The sequence below is a fragment of the Ranitomeya imitator genome, chromosome 9 (assembly GCF_032444005.1).
Source record: "Ranitomeya imitator isolate aRanImi1 chromosome 9, aRanImi1.pri, whole genome shotgun sequence".
Lineage (NCBI taxonomy): Eukaryota > Metazoa > Chordata > Amphibia > Anura > Dendrobatidae > Ranitomeya > Ranitomeya imitator.
In genome coordinates, this window is record NC_091290.1 from 34,183,352 (window position 1) to 34,201,951 (window position 18,600).

At 47.6% G+C, this 18,600-nt stretch overlaps 2 protein-coding genes across 3 annotated transcripts; one reads left to right on the forward strand and one right to left on the reverse strand.

Moving 5' to 3' along the window:
* Positions 1-186: 186 nt before the first annotated feature.
* EIF1AD (eukaryotic translation initiation factor 1A domain containing) lies at positions 187-9,449 on the reverse strand. Of its 2 annotated transcripts, XM_069739435.1 has the most exons (6): positions 9,369-9,449; positions 9,020-9,178; positions 5,520-5,628; positions 2,504-2,612; positions 2,033-2,080; positions 187-1,230 (listed from the first exon to the last, which is right to left on the reverse strand). In XM_069739435.1, exons 2-6 carry the CDS (start codon positions 9,104-9,106, stop codon positions 1,050-1,052), a joined length of 534 nt encoding a protein of 177 aa, XP_069595536.1. In that variant the 5' UTR covers positions 9,107-9,178; positions 9,369-9,449; the 3' UTR covers positions 187-1,049. The 2 variants fall into 2 exon arrangements, with proteins under 2 accessions (XP_069595536.1, XP_069595537.1); XM_069739436.1 differs by lacking the exon at positions 9,369-9,449 and having other exon boundaries at positions 9,020-9,239.
* Positions 9,398-18,179, forward strand: BANF1 (barrier to autointegration nuclear assembly factor 1). Its single transcript, XM_069739437.1, has 3 exons — positions 9,398-9,626; positions 13,636-13,776; positions 15,322-18,179. The coding sequence occupies exons 2-3, from the start codon at positions 13,651-13,653 to the stop codon at positions 15,466-15,468; spliced, it is 273 nt and encodes a 90-aa protein (XP_069595538.1). The 5' UTR covers positions 9,398-9,626; positions 13,636-13,650; the 3' UTR covers positions 15,469-18,179.
* The last annotated feature ends 421 nt before the right edge of the window (positions 18,180-18,600 follow it).

Sequence of the window (18,600 nt, forward strand, 5' to 3'; positions counted from 1 at the left end):
CAATACTACATCACAAATAAACTAAAAGTGAGTAAGTGATAAGACGACATCACCAGGGCGAAAGATAGGTGCGCTCTAATAAACCAGCTACGTATGAGGATATAAGAAAAACAAAGATGAGTGCGCTTTTTTTTGTACCTTTCATTTGCACCTTATTTTAATTTGTGTCTTTTGTAATATGTTCCCTTTTTATTTTTACGCTCATCATTGTGGGCAGTGTGTGTTATTTCCAGATGATTTCAGCCAATTAATCAATTACGACTTTTTTGTTTTTTTTAAAGTTGCTAAAGTTTTATAACAATTTATTCCAGTCCCGCGCTGGAGAGATTTTATGTTCATCTAAAATTTGTTGCATGATTTGCAACATTTTATCAGGACGTGCAACTTTTTGTGCTTAAAAAAAAAAAAAAAAAACACCCAAAAGTTTTCAAAAAGAGCGGTTTTTTTTTTAAAATTTTGTGCAAAGATTCATGAACTGCATGGGGAAGTTTGAAACATTTAGCACGAGAAACATCAACGAATACCACAAGACAAGAAAAATGAAATGCAAAATGATGACATAGACCCAACGTGTAGGAAAGGTAAAGAATAGTGATGTGCGAACGTGTGCTGGGATAAGGTGTTATCTGAGCATGCTCGTGTGCTAACCGAATGTCTTCGTTGTGCTCGAATAATATGTCCGAGTACCCACGGCTGCATGTCTCGCGGCTGATAGACAGTCACAACACATGCATGGATAGTCTAACAAACGAGTGGAGTGATGGACTTTATTCTTGTTTTACCCGTACTCTGATTCATGGTGGATTTATTGTTACATCGGCCCTATGTCACATCCCTTATATGATTTATTTTTTGTTTATTTGGGATCATTTCGTTTATTTCTGCCATTAATGCCTTATCCATTCTCGCCGGTGTGTAACATGCCCTACAACTCAGTTGTAGATGTGTCCGTCACAAATGATCCCGCTGCAGTGGTAGCGCCAGGTCTCTTTTTCAGGCATTAGAGTCTTTGCGCTCTGGAAATATTACAACATATTAATCCCAGATCTTCACTCTTTCTCTTCCTCTTCGTCCTCGCTTTCTTCTTCGCTCTCGGATTCCTCTTCGCTGTCTTCATAGTAGACTCGGTTAGTGTTGACAAACAGGTCACTGTCATCTTCTGTGTCGTCATCCTCATCTACCACCCCAGACTTCTCGCTTTGGGTGTTCTGCGATTCTGCTCCTTTATTGCTACAGTAAAAATTAGAAATGACATAAATATACATCCAATTTGCTTAGTGAGGAGGTGTTTTCTGAGCATGCTCGCGCCCTAATCAAGTATTTTTGGAGTGCTCTAATACTATGTTCGAGTCCTCATCCTGTTTGACAGCCGCGAGACATGAAGAAGCGGTGACTGAAGGATTTTTTTTTGGAGCACGTCGACGATACTCGATTAGGATATGAGCATGCTGAGATAACACCTTATCTGAGTACGCTCGCTCATGACTAGTGAGTGAATACATCACTGTTAAGTCATCATTCCACTGGTGCACCGATGAATAATACCATCATTTAAAGGGCACTACACTGCAAGATATTGTCAGCCTTCAAGAAGATCCCACAGCACATCCACAAATATAACCAGATTGATATGCTGGATAGACGCAGACAGATCTGCTGCACCCCAAAGAGGAGACGTCCAATTTTTAGCATACAAGAAAAAAAACAACTGACCGATCACCTAGAAGACGACATCATCAGAAAAACATCAGATGTCACGCACTTCTACTCTACTGACTGCTGCAGTCAATCACAGGCTGCAGTGGAGTTATGACTTTTGAACGGAGCAGGCGCCACTTCCTGAGTCAGCGCAGAACTCTGGAGCGACCTACGCTAGATCCGGCCCGGGCGTTGGAGGATGAGCATGCCATGTTTTTTTATTATTATTTTTTATGACAAACAAAATGTTTCATATATTGGACAAATCCTTTGAATTTTTCTTTTTAGATAACTAAGAAAATATCGCACAAAGTGAATGAAACGAAAACCGTACCTATCTTTTTCCTTCTTTTCTGCATCTTCTTTATTAAAACCTAAAGGCCTTAAAAATAATAAAGAAAAAAAAAATTAGTTTGATTAAATATTTACTATAATTAATGAACCTGCTGGTATTGCTGCATATACATGGAGAAGAATAAAACTAGGCATAACAGGAGAAGAAGAGAAGGATCTGGGGATTCTGGGGACTCAACGCCAAGCAGCAGCGGCAAAAGCAAATGAATATCCTGGTTGACGCTTTTCGAAGTGATACTTCTTATTCATAACCTGATGTGAAAATGCAGCTGCATCACTTCCAAACCCCTTGAATTTATGGCATAAGGTAGTTTCTACGAGTCCATGGATTATACACGGAGGATCCGTGATTAGGGTCTGTGCTCGCTGGGGCACCAACGAGGGAAGGTACACAGTTTAGGGTAAGATATGGGTAGATAACAGGTCTGGCATTGTACAAGGAGCATCTTACCACAGGCCTTCTTTCTGTAGGAGGCGTTGATGATCCTTATAGATGATGAAAGCGATCTCTGCCTTCACTTTTTCCCCTTCGGCGATAGGATCGACAATGATAAAATCACCTAGGCAGAAGAATACTCTGTATGAGGACACAGCACATGGCAGACAGGTGAGCGGCCGTCACTTATCTCAAGGAGTCACATGTGGAGGACTCCCTGAGGCCTTAGGAAAATATATTGTGACAGTTTTTGCAGCATGTCGTAGCATGAAGGCATTATTAACATTGCTTCATGGTGGAAACGGAGACATACAGAAGGGTGACCACAAAGCCCTGCGACTTTCAAAGGGGATATCTGGGACTTTGTTAAAAAAAATAAAAAAAAGTGCCTAAGCATTAACAGGCAGGTAGTTGGTGCCGTTCTTCGCTGGCACAGACCGCTCCTGCAGGTGATTCAGCTGACGTTATGTCGGCAGAGCGGCAAATTCTTTATCACTCTGCTCTGTTGACAGGGCGCGACTGCCGACGTCCTGCTGATTTAGAGACGGACTTCTCAGATAGCGGAGATACAGCTGTCAATCAGAGTGAAGTCGGCAGTCACGGCTTGTCAATAGAGTGGAAGAGAAGCCGCCGTTCTGTAGACATGACGTCAGCAGAGACAGCTGAATCACCAGCAAGAGCGGTCTGTGCCGGGGAAGAATAGCACCGGGCACAACAGACAGGTAGACAGCAACTACCTACCCGTTAGTGCCTAGGCACGTTTTTTTTTTTTGTTTTTTTTTACAAAGTCCCGGATATCCCCTTTAAGGGTATCACCTGTGTCCATTTTGCTTTTTACATCCATATAACTATTCAGTTGAATAGGGTCAGATGTGCAGTACCTGGCAGTGGCCAGTATACAGTTGGCGGAGCGGTGCTGTTCCACAACTGATGATCTCCACAGGCACCGAGAATGGCCAATTGTGAGGGGTGCCAGTTGCCGCACACTCCCACCATCTGATATTGATAGGCCATCAATATAAAATTACTGGGTAACCCCTGTAATAATGGCAACGTATCTATAAAAATTGGATGCTACACAGATGACCCATACCGAACCCAATTTTTATTGTACGTACACAGTCTTGTATACATGAGGCTCAACCAATACTCTGAAGAGAACAGTGCACAGCTACCATTTTTTTTTTTTCAAATGGACACCCAAACTGAAAATCCACAAAAAACATATATGGGGAAAAAAAAGTAAAGAGCACATTTTCTACAGAAGTAATGTACAAGTGTAAGGCTATGTTCACACACAGCGTTTTTGCAGCACTTTTTTCTCTGCAGCCAAACCCTGCTCTCATGGCAGTAAAAACACTGAATTCAGAAGGCAGATTCTGCTGCATTTTTTGGTGCAGATTACACATGTTATCTGCCTACAGTAGATGCTTAATAAATTACATGGTATTCGCCAAAAAGCAGCAAAAAAACCCCGCTTGCTGCGTTTTTTTTTTTTCGTTTTCAGTGGACCATTACTACAGACCCTCTCATCCCTTGGCATCACAGACTTGGCCCTATCCTGGATCTCATCATACCTAACAGACCGGACATTCAGCGTCTCCCACTCACACACCACCTCCTCACCTCGCCCCCTATCTGTCGGAGTCCCGCAAGGTTCAGTCCTTGGGCCCCTGCTCTTCTCCATTTACACCTTTGGCCTGGGACAGCTCATAGAATCTCATGGCTTTCAGTATCACCTCTATGCTGATGACACAGATCTACATCTCTGGAACAGATATCTCCACCGTACTAACCAGAATCCCTCAATGTCTGTCCACTATTTCATCCTTCTTCTCCGCTAGATTTCTGAAACTTAACATGGACAAAATGGACAAAACAGAATCCATCATCTTTCCCCCATCTCACGTGACCCCCCCAACGAACCTATCCATTACAGTAAATGGCTGCCCACTCTCCCCAGTCCCACAAGCTCGCTGCCTCGGGGTAATCCTTGACTCTGATCTCTCCTTCAAACTACATATCCAAGCCCTTTCCACTTCCTGCCGCCTTCAACTCAAAAATGTTTCACGGATCCATTCATTCCTCAACCTAGAATCTGCAAAAACCCTAGTCCATGCCCTCATCATCTCCCGCCTCGACTACTGCAACCTCCTGCTCTGTGGCCTCCCCTCTAACACTCTCGCACCCCTCCAATCTATTCTAAACTCTGCTGCCCGACTAATCCACCTGTCCCCCCGCTATTCCCCGGCCTCTCCCCTCAGTCAATCCCTTCACTGGCTCCCCATTGCCCAGAGACACCAGTACAAAACCCTAACCATGACGTACAAAGCCATCCACAACCTGTCTCCTCCATACATCTGTGACCTTGTCTCCCGGTACTTTCCTGCACGCAACCTCCGATCCTCACAAGATCTCCTTCTCTTCTCCCCTCTTATCTCCTCTTCCCACAATCGTATACAAGATCTCTCCCGCTCATCACCCCTATTCTGGAACCCTCTACCACAACATATCAGACTCTCACCTACCATCGAAACCTTGAAAAAGAACCTGAAGACCCAGCTCTTCTGGCAAGCCTATAACCTGCAGTAACCACCGATCGACCAAACCACTGCATGACCAGCTCTACCCTCACCTACTGTATTCTCACCCATGCCTTGTGCCCTCGCGGGCAGGGTCCTCTCTCCTCCTGTTCCAGTCGTGACTTGTATTGTTCAAGATTATTGTACCTGTTTTTATTATGTATACCCCTCCTTACATGTAAAGCGCCATGGAATAAATGGTGCTATAGTAATAAATAATAATAATAATACTTTTTACGAGTGAAAAAAAAAAAATGCTGAAAGAATTGACAGCTATCAAAAAGCTGCAGCGCTCAGATTCAGTTGATATAAAAAACCTCAAGCCTGCGCCAGAAATCTCACAGCTTTTTTGGTACAGTAAAAAGCAGTTTCTTTTCTGCAGGAAAAAAAAAACACCACGTGTGAACATAGACTAACGCCCCATGGAAAGTTTCCCAAGATCCTTTTACCTCTCTTGATCCAGATGTTCTTTCTGAATTTTGTGGGCATACTGGCTAAAAAACGGTCGCCTTCCTCAGTCTCGACCTCATGGAGATTATTGCCAGGACTCCCTATAACCTAAAAACAGAAGAAATGTAAAACAATTGTAACACAACAACATGTAGGACATTAATTCACATATTTCTTCTTTATAGATCCTCACGGAGGCTGATGCACATATAGACTAAAACTAGTTTTTAAGACATTTGCTCCTTTATTCAAAACTGTTGGCATAGGTGTAAAATATGTACGGGGTACAGCTCACACCTTGCCATTGGTGATGAGCAAGGGTGCTGGGATAAGGTGTTATCTGAGCATGCTCAAGTGCTAACAGAGTGTCTTCGGCGTGCTCGAATAATATGTTCGAGTCCCTGCGGCTGCATGTCTCCCGGCTGTTCGACATCTGCAACACATGCAGGGACTGCACAATAAACAGGAAATCCATACATGTGTTGCTGCTGTCTAACATCCGCGAGAAATGCAGCCGCGGGGACTCTATAACATAATATTCAAGCACACCGAAGTCACTCCTTTAGAATCCGAGCATGCTCAGATAACACCTTATCCCAGCACACTCGCTCATCACTACTTGTCATCTATTTTCATTGAAATCTGAATAAGATGGCCATATGTATTAAATAGCGATCATTCAAGAGACAGAAGGGAAAAAATGGCTGCCGGTCACCGCTGATCTCCAGTAGTAACAAAGGTTCTGCATTTAGGGCTAAGTTGGGTGGCCCTCATTCACACTAGATTTCTGATCTTCATTCTTATTTCATGAGCAGAATCAATTTTCACTGAAGAATGATTTTCCCATTACTTAGATGGCAGTTGGTGCTTATAAAATTCTATGGAGGGAGGAAGGAGCTAGAGGCCGACAGATTCTGCTACAAGTTTTCCCGAAATAACAGTTAGGCTCTGTTCACATTTTGCATTTTTGCTGTGTTTTTTTTCTGCAGGCAAAACCTGCTCTCATGGCAGTAAAGAAGCTGCTTATAAAAAGCTTCATTTTTTGGCTTCATGTTTAGGAGTCATTTGTCTACAGTACATGTTTAATATGTTTATTCCCCAAAAACTCAGCAAATGCGCACAGTTGTATTTTTGCGCTGATTTTTGCACTTTCTCATTGCTTTCTATGGTGAAAAAAAAAACATTGAAAGAAGTGACATGCTGCAGGTTTGAAATACGCACCAGTTTTCCAATTCAGTCTGGAAAAAAAAAACAATTGTGTGCGTGAGAACTAAAAAAAAATACAGAAAAAAAAAATGCAACGTGTGAACGTAGCTTTACACTTCTCCAACTTTATGAGCACCAACTGTCGTCTTCGATCTCACTAATGGAAAAATCTGTAGTCACTAAGAATAGAGTTTACTCCTGAATTGAGAATTTTGGGAACATATATAAAATAGACTGCAAAGAAGGGCGCAAATGGGAAGATGAATTTGATATAAAAAAAAAAAAAAAACAAACTGCAAAACATCAAAAAACAGATGAAAATGCAACAATGGATCTGGCCCCGATACACAATAGGTCAATGTCAGCTGAACCTGCCGGTATCTACAGGATTTGTGGATGAGAGCGCCGGTCCACTGACTGTTAAGAGAGAGCTCAATGGGACATATCAGATTTCGGCCGGCCGATCGCATTGATCTCCTGCCGCAGGCCGAGGTGTCAGTCATGGAGAACACAGGAGCGCTCCCGTGTATGGGAGAGACGGCTGAGACGGCTTTCGGATGAATGATCGGCAGAAACGTTGTCAGGCTGACGGCCATGTAATGTGTGTGGCCGGCTGTAGACTCTATCGGACTCTCCAGAGAACGGTCACTACACTGTTCCTGCTCCGTCCGCCAGGTGACAACTGTTGCACCCCCACAGATCAGATACTGATGACCCATCGGAAGGATAACCCATCAATATTGATATCCTGGACGGCCCCTTTAATAACCAATGCAAATTGTAATGTGAAATTAGAATACAGTTCTTAAAGGGGTTTTCTGGAAGAAATGACAGCGATTGAGATGTTTCCACGTCTCACAAGGCAATGCCTCACATTATTGATTATCCATGTAATGTATGGGCAGTTGGGGTCTGCGATAGCGGGGGGGCGTCGTTACCAGATGCTCTTCATTTAGTCCCACCTCCAAGCTCTCCATATGCCTTAACAGAACATACAGACAAGGGCGTCTTCATGACACAACCCTTTAAATTTGTTACCTAATTGGAACAAGTTATCGCCTAACTACAGAATATGTAACAATTTTCACATTGCTGGGGGTCCGACAGCTTGGACCCCAACCAATCGCCCGAATAGGGCATTTCTATCCTAGTTAGAATGCAGCAAAAATGCACACGCTCCACCATTCACTCTCTATGGGACTGTTGTAGCGCTGTACTCTGTGGGGAATTAAAGGAGCGGTGGTCGAGCATGTAGTGCACCGCCGCTCCCTTCTGACTGGGATAAAAGTGTCCCATGCTGGTGATTAGTGCGGGTCCCAGCAGTCGGGACCACCACCCATCTAACAGTTATTGAATATCGTGGACAGAACCTTCATATACGTTAAAGGTGAACCCACATTAAAGAGTTTTCCCAGCTCCACTAATCCACTTAAAGGGGTTATTTTCTCCCATTTTCATCAATGCATATTTTTGGATGGAACATGTAAAGACAAACAATTTTGCAATTTACTGCTTATTAAGATTTTCAGCCGTTCTTGAGATATTAAGACTTTTGTTTACACCTCGTTGCCTTGGAGACCGACCACCGCCGTTATACAGCAGAACTTGTGCAGAGCTTACAATCTCTCATCTAAGAGCTTGTAAGCTCTCTTTTGAGGCTGGCCAGGAAGGCTGAAGCACGCAGTTATCTCCTCATTAGTGATGAGCGAATATACTCGTTACTCGAGATTTCTCGCGCACGCTCGGGGGTCCTCCGAGTATTTTTTTAGTGCTCGGAGATTTAGTTTTCATTGCCGCAGCTGAATGATTTACATCTGTTAGCCACCATAAGTACATGTGGGGGTTGCCTGGTTGCTAGGGAATCCCCACATGTACTTATGCTGGCTAACAGAAGTAAATCATTCAGCTGCGGCAAGAAAAACTAAATCTCCGAGCACTAAAAAATACTCGGAGGAGCCCCGAGCGTGCTCGAGAAATCTCGAGTAACGAGTATATTCGCTCATCACTACTCTTCATCCCGCCGCAATGTTTACAAGCTAGACAGCAGCAGTGGTCGGTCTCCTAGGCAACGAGCTGCAGACAAAAGAAAAGTTCTAATATCTCAAGAACGGATGAAAATTTTAATAAGCCGTAAATTGCAAAAGTTCATGTACTTACCAGCACGATCTGATTATATCCATCTAAGAACATGGAATTAGACCCTGTAAGCCTGGAGAACATGCGGCCACTTACCATCCCCTGAAATCAGTGATGAATGTGGGTGAGCGGGGCGGACGGCGGCGGGCACACTCACCCTCACTATGCGCTGGTTCTCTGTCGGCTGCACGTAATCCAGCAGAACCTCTTTCACCACGTGTTTCCTTTTGGTCGCCTTCGACATGGTGTGGGGTGTAAATTATGGAGGTTATTACACGACTTCAGGGTTTCTCTGCTTCCTAGAAACATTCAGGACCTGAAACACACAAGATATCTACGTGATACACAGAGCTCCCCTCAGGCAAAGTGCTCAGAGCAACACTCAAAACTACAACTCCCAGCATGCCCTGAGAGCCGTAAAACGTCTGTATAAACGAGGCCCCGGGGGTGAAGTTTGCACTTATTGCTGCATAATACACATGTTCTCTAAGCATGGGCTACATTACCTGCCACTTCCGGGGTGCTATGGGAGTACAAACATGGCGGAGGGTGCATTTCCGGTGACGTCACGCGCGGGCGTTCCCATTGTTCCGGACTAGGAGGGGGAGTTATACAGAGAACCGTCCCGCGCATGTCCCTCAGGTCTACAGTGAGTTGTGCGGGTCTATATCCTGCGCTCTCAGAAAGTTCTGTGCAGCCGTCTGTCCGGAAGTGCGAGCTGAGCAGCGGCCGCTTGGCGGGAAGAGAAACGCGCGCGTGTACAGGTGAGTGGTCCCCGGAGCGTGTGCGGGGGGGAGGTGCTCTCTGTGGCGGATTTATCGCAGCACACGACAATAATCGGCCGACCAATCGATTCACCCGATCTGTCTCTAGGCCGGGTACTGACGAGTGAATGAGACCCTTCTGAGGTCCCCAGTGCAGGGGAGTATAGTGCAATCACTGACGAGGAGGCAATGTCTGTGCGAACAGTTGTGGCGCTTATTCCTGCGCTCTGTGGGGCATACAATCTATATATCTGCGCTCTGTGGGGCATACAGTCTATATATCTGCGCTCTGTGGGGCATACAATCTATATATCTGCGCTCTGTGGGGCATACAATCTATATATCTGAGCTCCGTGGCCACATTCCCCAGCTCTTTTCTGTTGCTTTGTGTGCATGTATTATGTATTACTGTGAGTACATTCACACAGTGAGATTGTGGTGGCTCTGCGGTTAGCGCTGTGTGTGTGTGGTGGCTCTGCGGTTAGCGCTGTGTGTGTGTGGTGGCTCTGCGGTTAGCGCTGTGTGCGGTGGCTCTGCGGTTAGCGCTGTGTGCGGTGGCTCGGCGGTTAGCGCTGTGTGCGGTGGCTCTGCGGTTAGCGCTGTGTGCGGTGGCTCGGCGGTTAGCGCTGTGTGCGGTGGCTCTGCGGTTAGCGCTGTGTGCGGTGGCTCTGCGGTTAGCGCTGTGTGCGGTGGCTCTGCGGTTAGCGCTGTGTGTGCGGTGGCTCTGCGGTTAGCGCTGTGTGCGGTGGCTCTGCGGTTAGCGCTGTGTGCGGTGGCTCTGCGGTTAGCGCTGTGTGCGGTGGCTCGGCGGTTAGCGCTGTGTGTGCGGTGGCTCTGCGGTTAGCGCTGTGTGCGGTGGCTCTGCGGTTAGCGCTGTGTGTGTGGTGGCTCTGCGGTTAGCGCTGTGTGTGTGGTGGCTCTGCGGTTAGCGCTGTGTGCGGTGGCTCGGCGGTTAGCGCTGTGTGCGGTGGCTCTGCGGTTAGCGCTGTGTGCGGTGGCTCTGCGGTTAGCGCTGTGTGCGGTGGCTCTGCGGTTAGCGCTGTGTGCGGTGGCTCGGCGGTTAGCGCTGTGTGTGTGGTGGCTCTGCGGTTAGCGCTGTGTGTGTGGTGGCTCTGCGGTTAGCGCTGTGTGTGGTGGCTCTGCGGTTAGCGCTGTGTGCGGTGGCTCTGCGGTTAGCGCTGTGTGCGGTGGCTCGGCGGTTAGCGCTGTGTGTGTGGTGGCTCTGCGGTTAGCGCTGTGTGTGTGGTGGCTCTGCGGTTAGCGCTGTGTGTGTGGTGGCTCTGCGGTTAGCGCTGTGTGTGTGGTGGCTCTGCGGTTAGCGCTGTGTGTGTGGTGGCTCGGCGGTTAGCGCTGTGTGCGGTGGCTCGGCGGTTAGCGCTGTGTGCGGTGGCTCTGCGGTTAGCGCTGTGTGCGGTGGCTCTGCGGTTAGCGCTGTGTGCGGTGGCTCTGCGGTTAGCGCTGTGTGCGGTGGCTCGGCGGTTACCGCTGTGTGTGTGGTGGCTCTGCGGTTAGCGCTGTGTGTGTGTGGTGGCTCTGCGGTTAGCGCTGTGTGCGGTGGCTCTGCGGTTAGCGCTGTGTGTGGTGGCTCGGCGGTTAGCGCTGTGTGCGGTGGCTCTGCGGTTAGCGCTGTGTGCGGTGGCTCTGCGGTTAGCGCTGTGTGCGGTGGCTCGGCGGTTAGCGCTGTGTGTGTGGTGGCTCTGCGGTTAGCGCTGTGTGTGTGGTGGCTCTGCGGTTAGCGCTGTGTGTGGTGGCTCTGCGGTTAGCGCTGTGTGTGTGTGGTGGCTCGGCGGTTAGCGCTGTGTGTGTGGTGGCTCGGCGGTTAGCGCTGTGTGTGTGGTGGCTCGGCGGTTAGCGCTGTGTGTGTGGTGGCTCTGCGGTTAGCGCTGTGTGTGTGGTGGCTCGGCGGTTAGCGCTGTGTGTGTGGTGGCTCTGCGGTTAGCGCTGTGTGCGGTGGCTCTGCGGTTAGCGCTGTGTGCGGTGGCTCTGCGGTTAGCGCTGTGTGCGGTGGCTCTGCGGTTAGCGCTGTGTGCGGTGGCTCGGCGGTTACCACTGTTGCTTTGCAGCGCTGGAGTCCTGTGCTCACATCCCACCAAGGACAACATCTGCAAGGAGTTTGTATGTTCTCCCCGTGTTTGGGTTTCCTCCGGGTTCTCCGGTTTCCTCCCACATTCCAGAGACATCCTGATAGGGAATCTAGATTGTTCGCCCCAATGTGGGCAGTGATGTCTGGGGAATGTAATGGCGCTATATAAGCAAAGCATAATTTCACGGCTGGGAAAGTCTCTGTTCTCATGGACCTGCCAGAATAATCCGCGTGCAGACGATGGATGGAGGGGAGGCCGCGCACTGCCACTCCAGTCTGTCAGGGCTAGACACTGCCAGCAGTCAGGCCCCGCACCAATCATCACGTCCTGCAGATAGATGGGTCATTCTTATTTTTTCTCTGGAGAAGCCCTTGAAGGGAGGACCTTGGAACAGATGTGATTCTTTGAGCTTTAGATGCCGGCCGTTATGATTTGGCTTTCTTGTGGTTGTCGTCCTGCCCCCATAGACACAAGCTGTAGGCCTGTTCAGCAGGGTGTGCTGTACGGTGCAGATGATTGCTGCCGTGGTTGGGCTCGTCCCTTCTCTGGTATGTGGACCTCACTGGAATCTAGTAACTTGTTTTGTTAGTTTTCCCCGATCGGCCCACAATCCCCGGGGCAATAGGACGGGAGGGTCCCGTGTTCTTTTACCATAGAGCCCGGGGTCCTCTGTGGTCCGGCGTTCACAATGCCACAGGCCGTCACAAATCTGGCAGTGTAGACTGCGGCCACATTTCTTTCTTGTTTACTCTGGAGATTTATCTGCATTCCCACGAGATGTACTTAAGGCCCCTTCACATTAAGCGACGCTGCAGCGATACCGACAACGATCCGGATCGCTGCAGCGTCGCTGTTTGGTCGCTGGAGAGCTGTCACACAGACCACTCTCCAGCGACCAACGATCCCGAAGTCCCCGGGTAACCAGGGTAAACATCGGGTAACTAAGCGCAGGGCCGCGCTTAGTAACCTGATGTTTACCCTGGTTACCAGCGTAAAAGTAAAAAAAAACAACCACTACATACTTACCTACCGCTGTCTGTCCCCGGCGCTCTGCTTCTCTGCACTCCTCCTGTACTGGCTGTGAGCACAGCAGCCGGAAAGCAGAGCGGTGACGTCACCGCTCTTCTTTCCGGCTGACCGACGCTAAGTATGTAGTGTTTGTTTTTTTTTACTTTTACGCTGGTAACCAGGGTAAACATCGGGTTACTAAGCGCGGCCCTGCGCTTAGTTACCCGATGTTTACCCTGGTTACCAGTGAAGACATCGCTGGATCGGTGTCACACACGCCGATCCAGCGATGTCAGCGGGAGTCCAGCGACGAAATAAAGTTCTGGACTTTGTTCAGCGACCAACGATCTCCCAGCAGGGGCCTGATCGTTGGTCGCTGTCACACAGAACGATTTCCTTAACGATATCGTTGCTACGTCACAAAAAGCAACGATATCGTTAACGATATCGTTATGTGTGAAGGTACCTTTACTGTGGACCACCCGCTGCAGATATCGGTGCAGGGGGCCGCACATTTCACCCTTTGTATTTGCACTGATGTCGGCAGCACTAATTGACTTGATGCTTATTGAAACCAAGCACAGGCGCCCTTGGCATCGCCAAAAACTTGTTCTTCACTTATTTCCATCCTTTTTGGATAATGTGAAGTCAGAGCTGTCAATCAAAGATGAGGAAGGAAGAAATTGTTAGACAATCCCTGTATGTGTTGGGGCTGTCGAACACCCATGAGACATGCAGCCGCGGGGACTGGAACATGTTGTTCGAGCACGCCAAAATACTCGAGCATTCTCAGATAACACCTTATCCCAGCACGCTCGCCCAGTTAAGACCCGTCCAGCAAACTAATGGCCGTACGAGTTTCTGTATATTATGCCACACGTGTGAAGACGTTTCTCTCAACGTCGTCTCTTCTTCAGGTATAGCCAGCAAAGATGTCTTCCACATCACAGAAACACAAAGACTTTGTGGCCGAGCCCATGGGAGAGAAGGAGGTGCAGTGTCTCGCCGGCATTGGTGACGTGCTGGGAGGGAAGCTTGTGAATAAGGGCTTTGACAAGGTAAGATTTGTGCCAGCAGTTCGGTATGTGGAAATTTGATAGTTTGTAGCTCCTTGCCCAAGTTACCGGCCACCTCTGCAGTTTTATCAGAAGTAGCCGGACTCCGAGGCAAGCATTGCAAACTCTATTATATATTCTCTGAAGTTGCTGGACGCCCCCGCGCTCCAATGATGCTGCAAGTGCAATGGTCGCTCATGGCGGGCATCTCAGCCAGGCTGCTTGTCCGAACTGTCAGTCAGTCGGCAGCTCGACGCGCAGGAGGCAGAGGAGCGGTGCGCTCCTGAAGAGATACCGTATATACTCGAGTATAAGCCGACCCCCCCTAATTTTGCCACAAAAAACTGGGAAAACTTATTGACTCGAGTATAAGCCTAGGGTAGGAAATGCAGCAGCTACCAGTGAATTTCAAAAATAAAAATAGATGCTCCATACCGTTCATTATGGCCCCATAGATGCTCCTTATAAAGCTGTGCCACATTTAATGCTCTGCACCGTTCATTATGGCCCCATAGATGCTCCTTATAAAGCTGTGCCCCATATATAATGCTCTGCACTGTTCATTATGGCCCCATAGGTGCTCCTTATAAAGCTGTGCCATATATGCTCTGCACCATTGATTATGGCCCCATAGATGCTCCACATAAAGCTGTGCTATATAGAATGCTCTGCACCGTTCATTATGGCCCCATGGATGCTCCATAGAAAGCTGTGCCATATATAATGCTCTGCACCGTTCATTATGGCCCCATAGATGCTCCTTATAAAGCTGTGCTATATATAATGCTGCTGCTGCTGCAATAAAAAAAAAAAAAATCACATACTCACCTCTCTTCGCTCAGGACGCCGGCGCTTTCAATATTTACCTGCTCCTCGTGCGGCTCCGTCTCCAGCACTGACGCTCAGCAGAGGGCGCGCACTGACTACGTCACCGCGCCCTCTGACCTAAGCGTCAAAGCAGAGGACGCTGGAGACGGAGCCGCACCGGAGCGAGGAGCAGGTAAATATGTTGCAGCGCTCCCCTCCCCGTATACTTACCTGCTCCCGGCGCGGTCCCTGGCTTCCCCGGCGCTGCATCTTCTTCCTGTATTAAGCGGTCACAGTTACTACTCATTTACAGCAATGAATATGCGGCTCCACCTCTATGGGAGGTGGAGCCGCATATTCATTTCTGTAATGAGCGGTACCATGTGACCACTCAGTACAGGAAGAATCTGCAGCGCCGGGGAAGCCAGGGACCGCGCCGGGAGCAGGTAAGTATAACTAGACAGCCCCCGCTCCCCCTACCCTGCTGACTTCCCGGTACATGACTCGAGTATAAGCCGAGAGGGGGACTTTCCGCCCCAAAAAATGGGCTGAAAATCTCGGCTTATACTCGAGTATATACGGTAATGAGAGCAATCCTTTACTACTTTTGCACCATTTCCCACCATTTTTTTTTTTTAATTAATCTTTGAGTGACACCCCCCTACCCCCCCTAATAACATGAGCTGTGTTTTCAGTCTGTGGTTTATTATGATGCCAAATTTTATTTTATTTTTTTCCTAGGCCTATGTCGTCTTGGGTCAGTTTCTTGTGCTAAGGAAAGATGAAGAGCTTTTCAAAGATTGGTTGCGGGACACCTGCGGAGCCAACTCAAAGCAAACGCGCGATTGTTACACCTGTCTGAAAGAATGGTGTGATGCCTTCTTGTAAGACTCTAACCTTCCCAAATCCAGTCTCCGAAGACCATCACCTGCTAATGATACACCGGATCAACGTCCAGGAGTGCACAGCAAGGAGAACGCCCGCCTGGTCCCAGCATCTCCATTTGTACCTTTTTAAAGCCTTTCCTTGTTATTTCAGAAGTTGAATGTATATCCAGATTTCAGAGTTTATATATTTTTTTTTGTCACTTTATTTTTTGGAAAAAGAAAAACTGTTGCCAAAGCTGAATGTGATACTGGCTGCTAATATACAGCAGTCTTGGAAGGGGCCTCACGAAGACACCAGACTCTTAACTCTGTGCTAACATTAGTTGATAGAAGAAAAAACAACTTTGTGCCATTTTGGCTACTAGCACTACTGTAGAGCCTTGCATCTGGAACATGGTGGCCAAATATAGCTGGCTTGTCCACTCACAAGAAACTGCGTATGTTCCTCTTCTTAGGGCAGCATAAAACCGTGTGCCTAAGGGAAGAGTCATACGGCCTCATGACTTGGGCGGGGGTCGCAACGCAATTCTCAGACTGGCCGGTGGGTCTCCTGACCTGAGGGTGACCGCTGCATAGAAATACATGCTGTCATATTCGGGTCGGGAGTGCCACCAGCCAGTCCGAGCATTGCGTTGCGACCCCTGTCCGAGTTATACTGCCGTCTGACTCTTCCATTAGGCAGACTATTGGCTGTGATCTTTGGACCAGCCCCAGGTCTCTGAGCATGAACTCATTGGCCTCATATGTGGCTGTTGTATTTGGATGGTGAGACCCGTGTTCGGTCCAAACATCAAAGTTTGTAGCCGGACATTGTTTCACTGATGTCTGAATTGGGTCACTTTATGGGCTTCTTGCTGTAATTTTGATCAGATCACTACTTTACGTACTGCATTTCATCTAGTCCTCTCAGTCATTAGCTCCTGCTATATAGTCCACTATTGATTGGCAGTTTTCTGCCTATGCACAGTGTCAGCTGCCAATTAGTGATGTGGATGGGGTTATACAGAGTTTAGCATTGAGAGGGCTAGAAGATAAAACAGGGATTGCATCCAAACTACAGCAAGCAGCCCAGTAAATTACCTGGCACTGGAATTATTTAATGTGCTTTAATTTTTAGCCTGTTTTCACATGCGGTCCCATGAGGCTGGAAGTGGTGCAGTTGATAGAAAATGTGTGCAGTTCGGACGCAGCCGTGATGAGCGAGTATGCTCATTACTCGAGATTTCCCGAGCATGCTCGGGTGGTCTCTGAGTCTCTTGAGCGTGCTCGGAGATTAAGTTTGTCTTCATAGCTGCATGATTTGTGGCTGCTAGCCAGCCTGAGTACATGTGGGGGTTGCCTGTTTGTTAGGGAATCCCCACATATATTCAGGCTGTCTAGCAGCCGCAAATCATGCAGCTACGGAGACAGAAACGAAATCTCAGAGCACTCACAAGTACTCGGAGAACACCCGAGCATGCTCGGAAATCTCGCGTAACAAGTATACTCGCTCATCACTAATGGTAACCCTTCCATAGTAAGTCTGTTTCCAAAGACCCCCTTTTAGTTCAGAAGCCCCTAGTTACGTCCGCTCCTTCAGATCCACGTGCCCACCAGTGGGCAGCCTCTATAGCCTGAGACCCATGACACACGGCCGCTTTGTCACCGAACAATAGAAAACCGACATTCATAAGGCCTCGATCACACAGTGCATGCTGGGCAAACTACAGCTGCCCCGTGTGAGCCTGTCCGTAGCAAATCTGCCAATTATTGCAGCACGTGCATGGGGCTTGTAAACCCTGCTCACTTGCATCTTCCAGAGTCGCAGAATTGTGGCTGCACGGCCTTATGTAGATCGATACACGGCACGTTCTGCTCTGCAGGAGCGGAGCTGTCTGAGTTTATCGAACGTTCTGCTTTGCGTGTTGGGTCTGATGCTGTTTTAGATTGTCACAGTGCTAATCTATGCCCCATAGGTTACAATGGTGTGCTGCTAGAATTAGTCGCCTTGGGCCACGTTCACACTGACAATTCATGTCCTAAAAGGTCCCGGTGCAGAGGGTCCTCATTGATAACTATAGGGGTCTGTCTGGCTTCCGTCAAGGCTTTTTAGAATGGAAAAAGTTTTGACTTGGTGCATTGTTGTTGTGTTTTTTTTTTTTATACTTCCATGTTGAAAACGGACATGACAGAACCCAGCCAGACCCCATAATAATCAGCCCGGCCCCTCTTGCTTCCATTTGTCAGTTCTACAATGAATTATATATATTTTTTTTTTACATTTTGTTCTGTTCCTCAAAAAGGGAATATCTGAAAGAATAGTGTGAGCGTAGCCTTAGCCTGCCGTACGCTTTTTAAACATTTTATGCACTTTTTTTTTTTTTCTTTCATTACACCCGTCTGTGTCACTTCAGATGTTGTCATCTTTACACTTGACGTTGATGGGACTTCGCTGTAGAATTGGGAATGTAACTCAGCAAATTTATTAACAGGTGAAAATGGTCATTAAACTGGCGCAAAAAGTCGGCTGTGCGATTCTCGTAGAAACTCGCCGGCGAACACTTGGAAAATTAAAGTTTAATGTTAAGTTTCTTCAGCAGTTTCTACGCGCTCGCCAGCGAGGAACCAAAAAGTGGGAACACGACTTTTGATGATTGGAGCATTTGCCTGCTGTTCTTCTCAAATGTTACCTCCGATTGTTTTCTGGTTTTAAAATTAAAATATTAAATTCTTGTTTTTGTTTTATTTTTTTTCTTTTGTCTTTAACGTTTGTTTTTCTGCATTTACCATGCACTGAATGAAGTCGGACTACGCCTTACTGGGGTTTTCTTATACTGTATTCACTTTATACACTGTGCGTTTTGTTTTTTTTATGCCAAAAGGGTGCAGCTTTTCAGCTAAAATAAAAAGGTCTTGGAACCCATCCATGTACTCTACATCCCGGTTGAGTAGATCGGTGGCTTCTTCCTACCCTGATCTCCCCCTAGACTGATGGGCAGCATGAATCTCCCCATTGCTTCCCTTTTAACCCCTTCACTACATATGACATAAACTTACACCATACTTTGATGCAGGCTTTCAGGCTGAGCCCTGCATCTTTTCCCTGCCCATAATGACTGATTTAATGGATGTCCCTCTTTTAATTAGGGCAAAA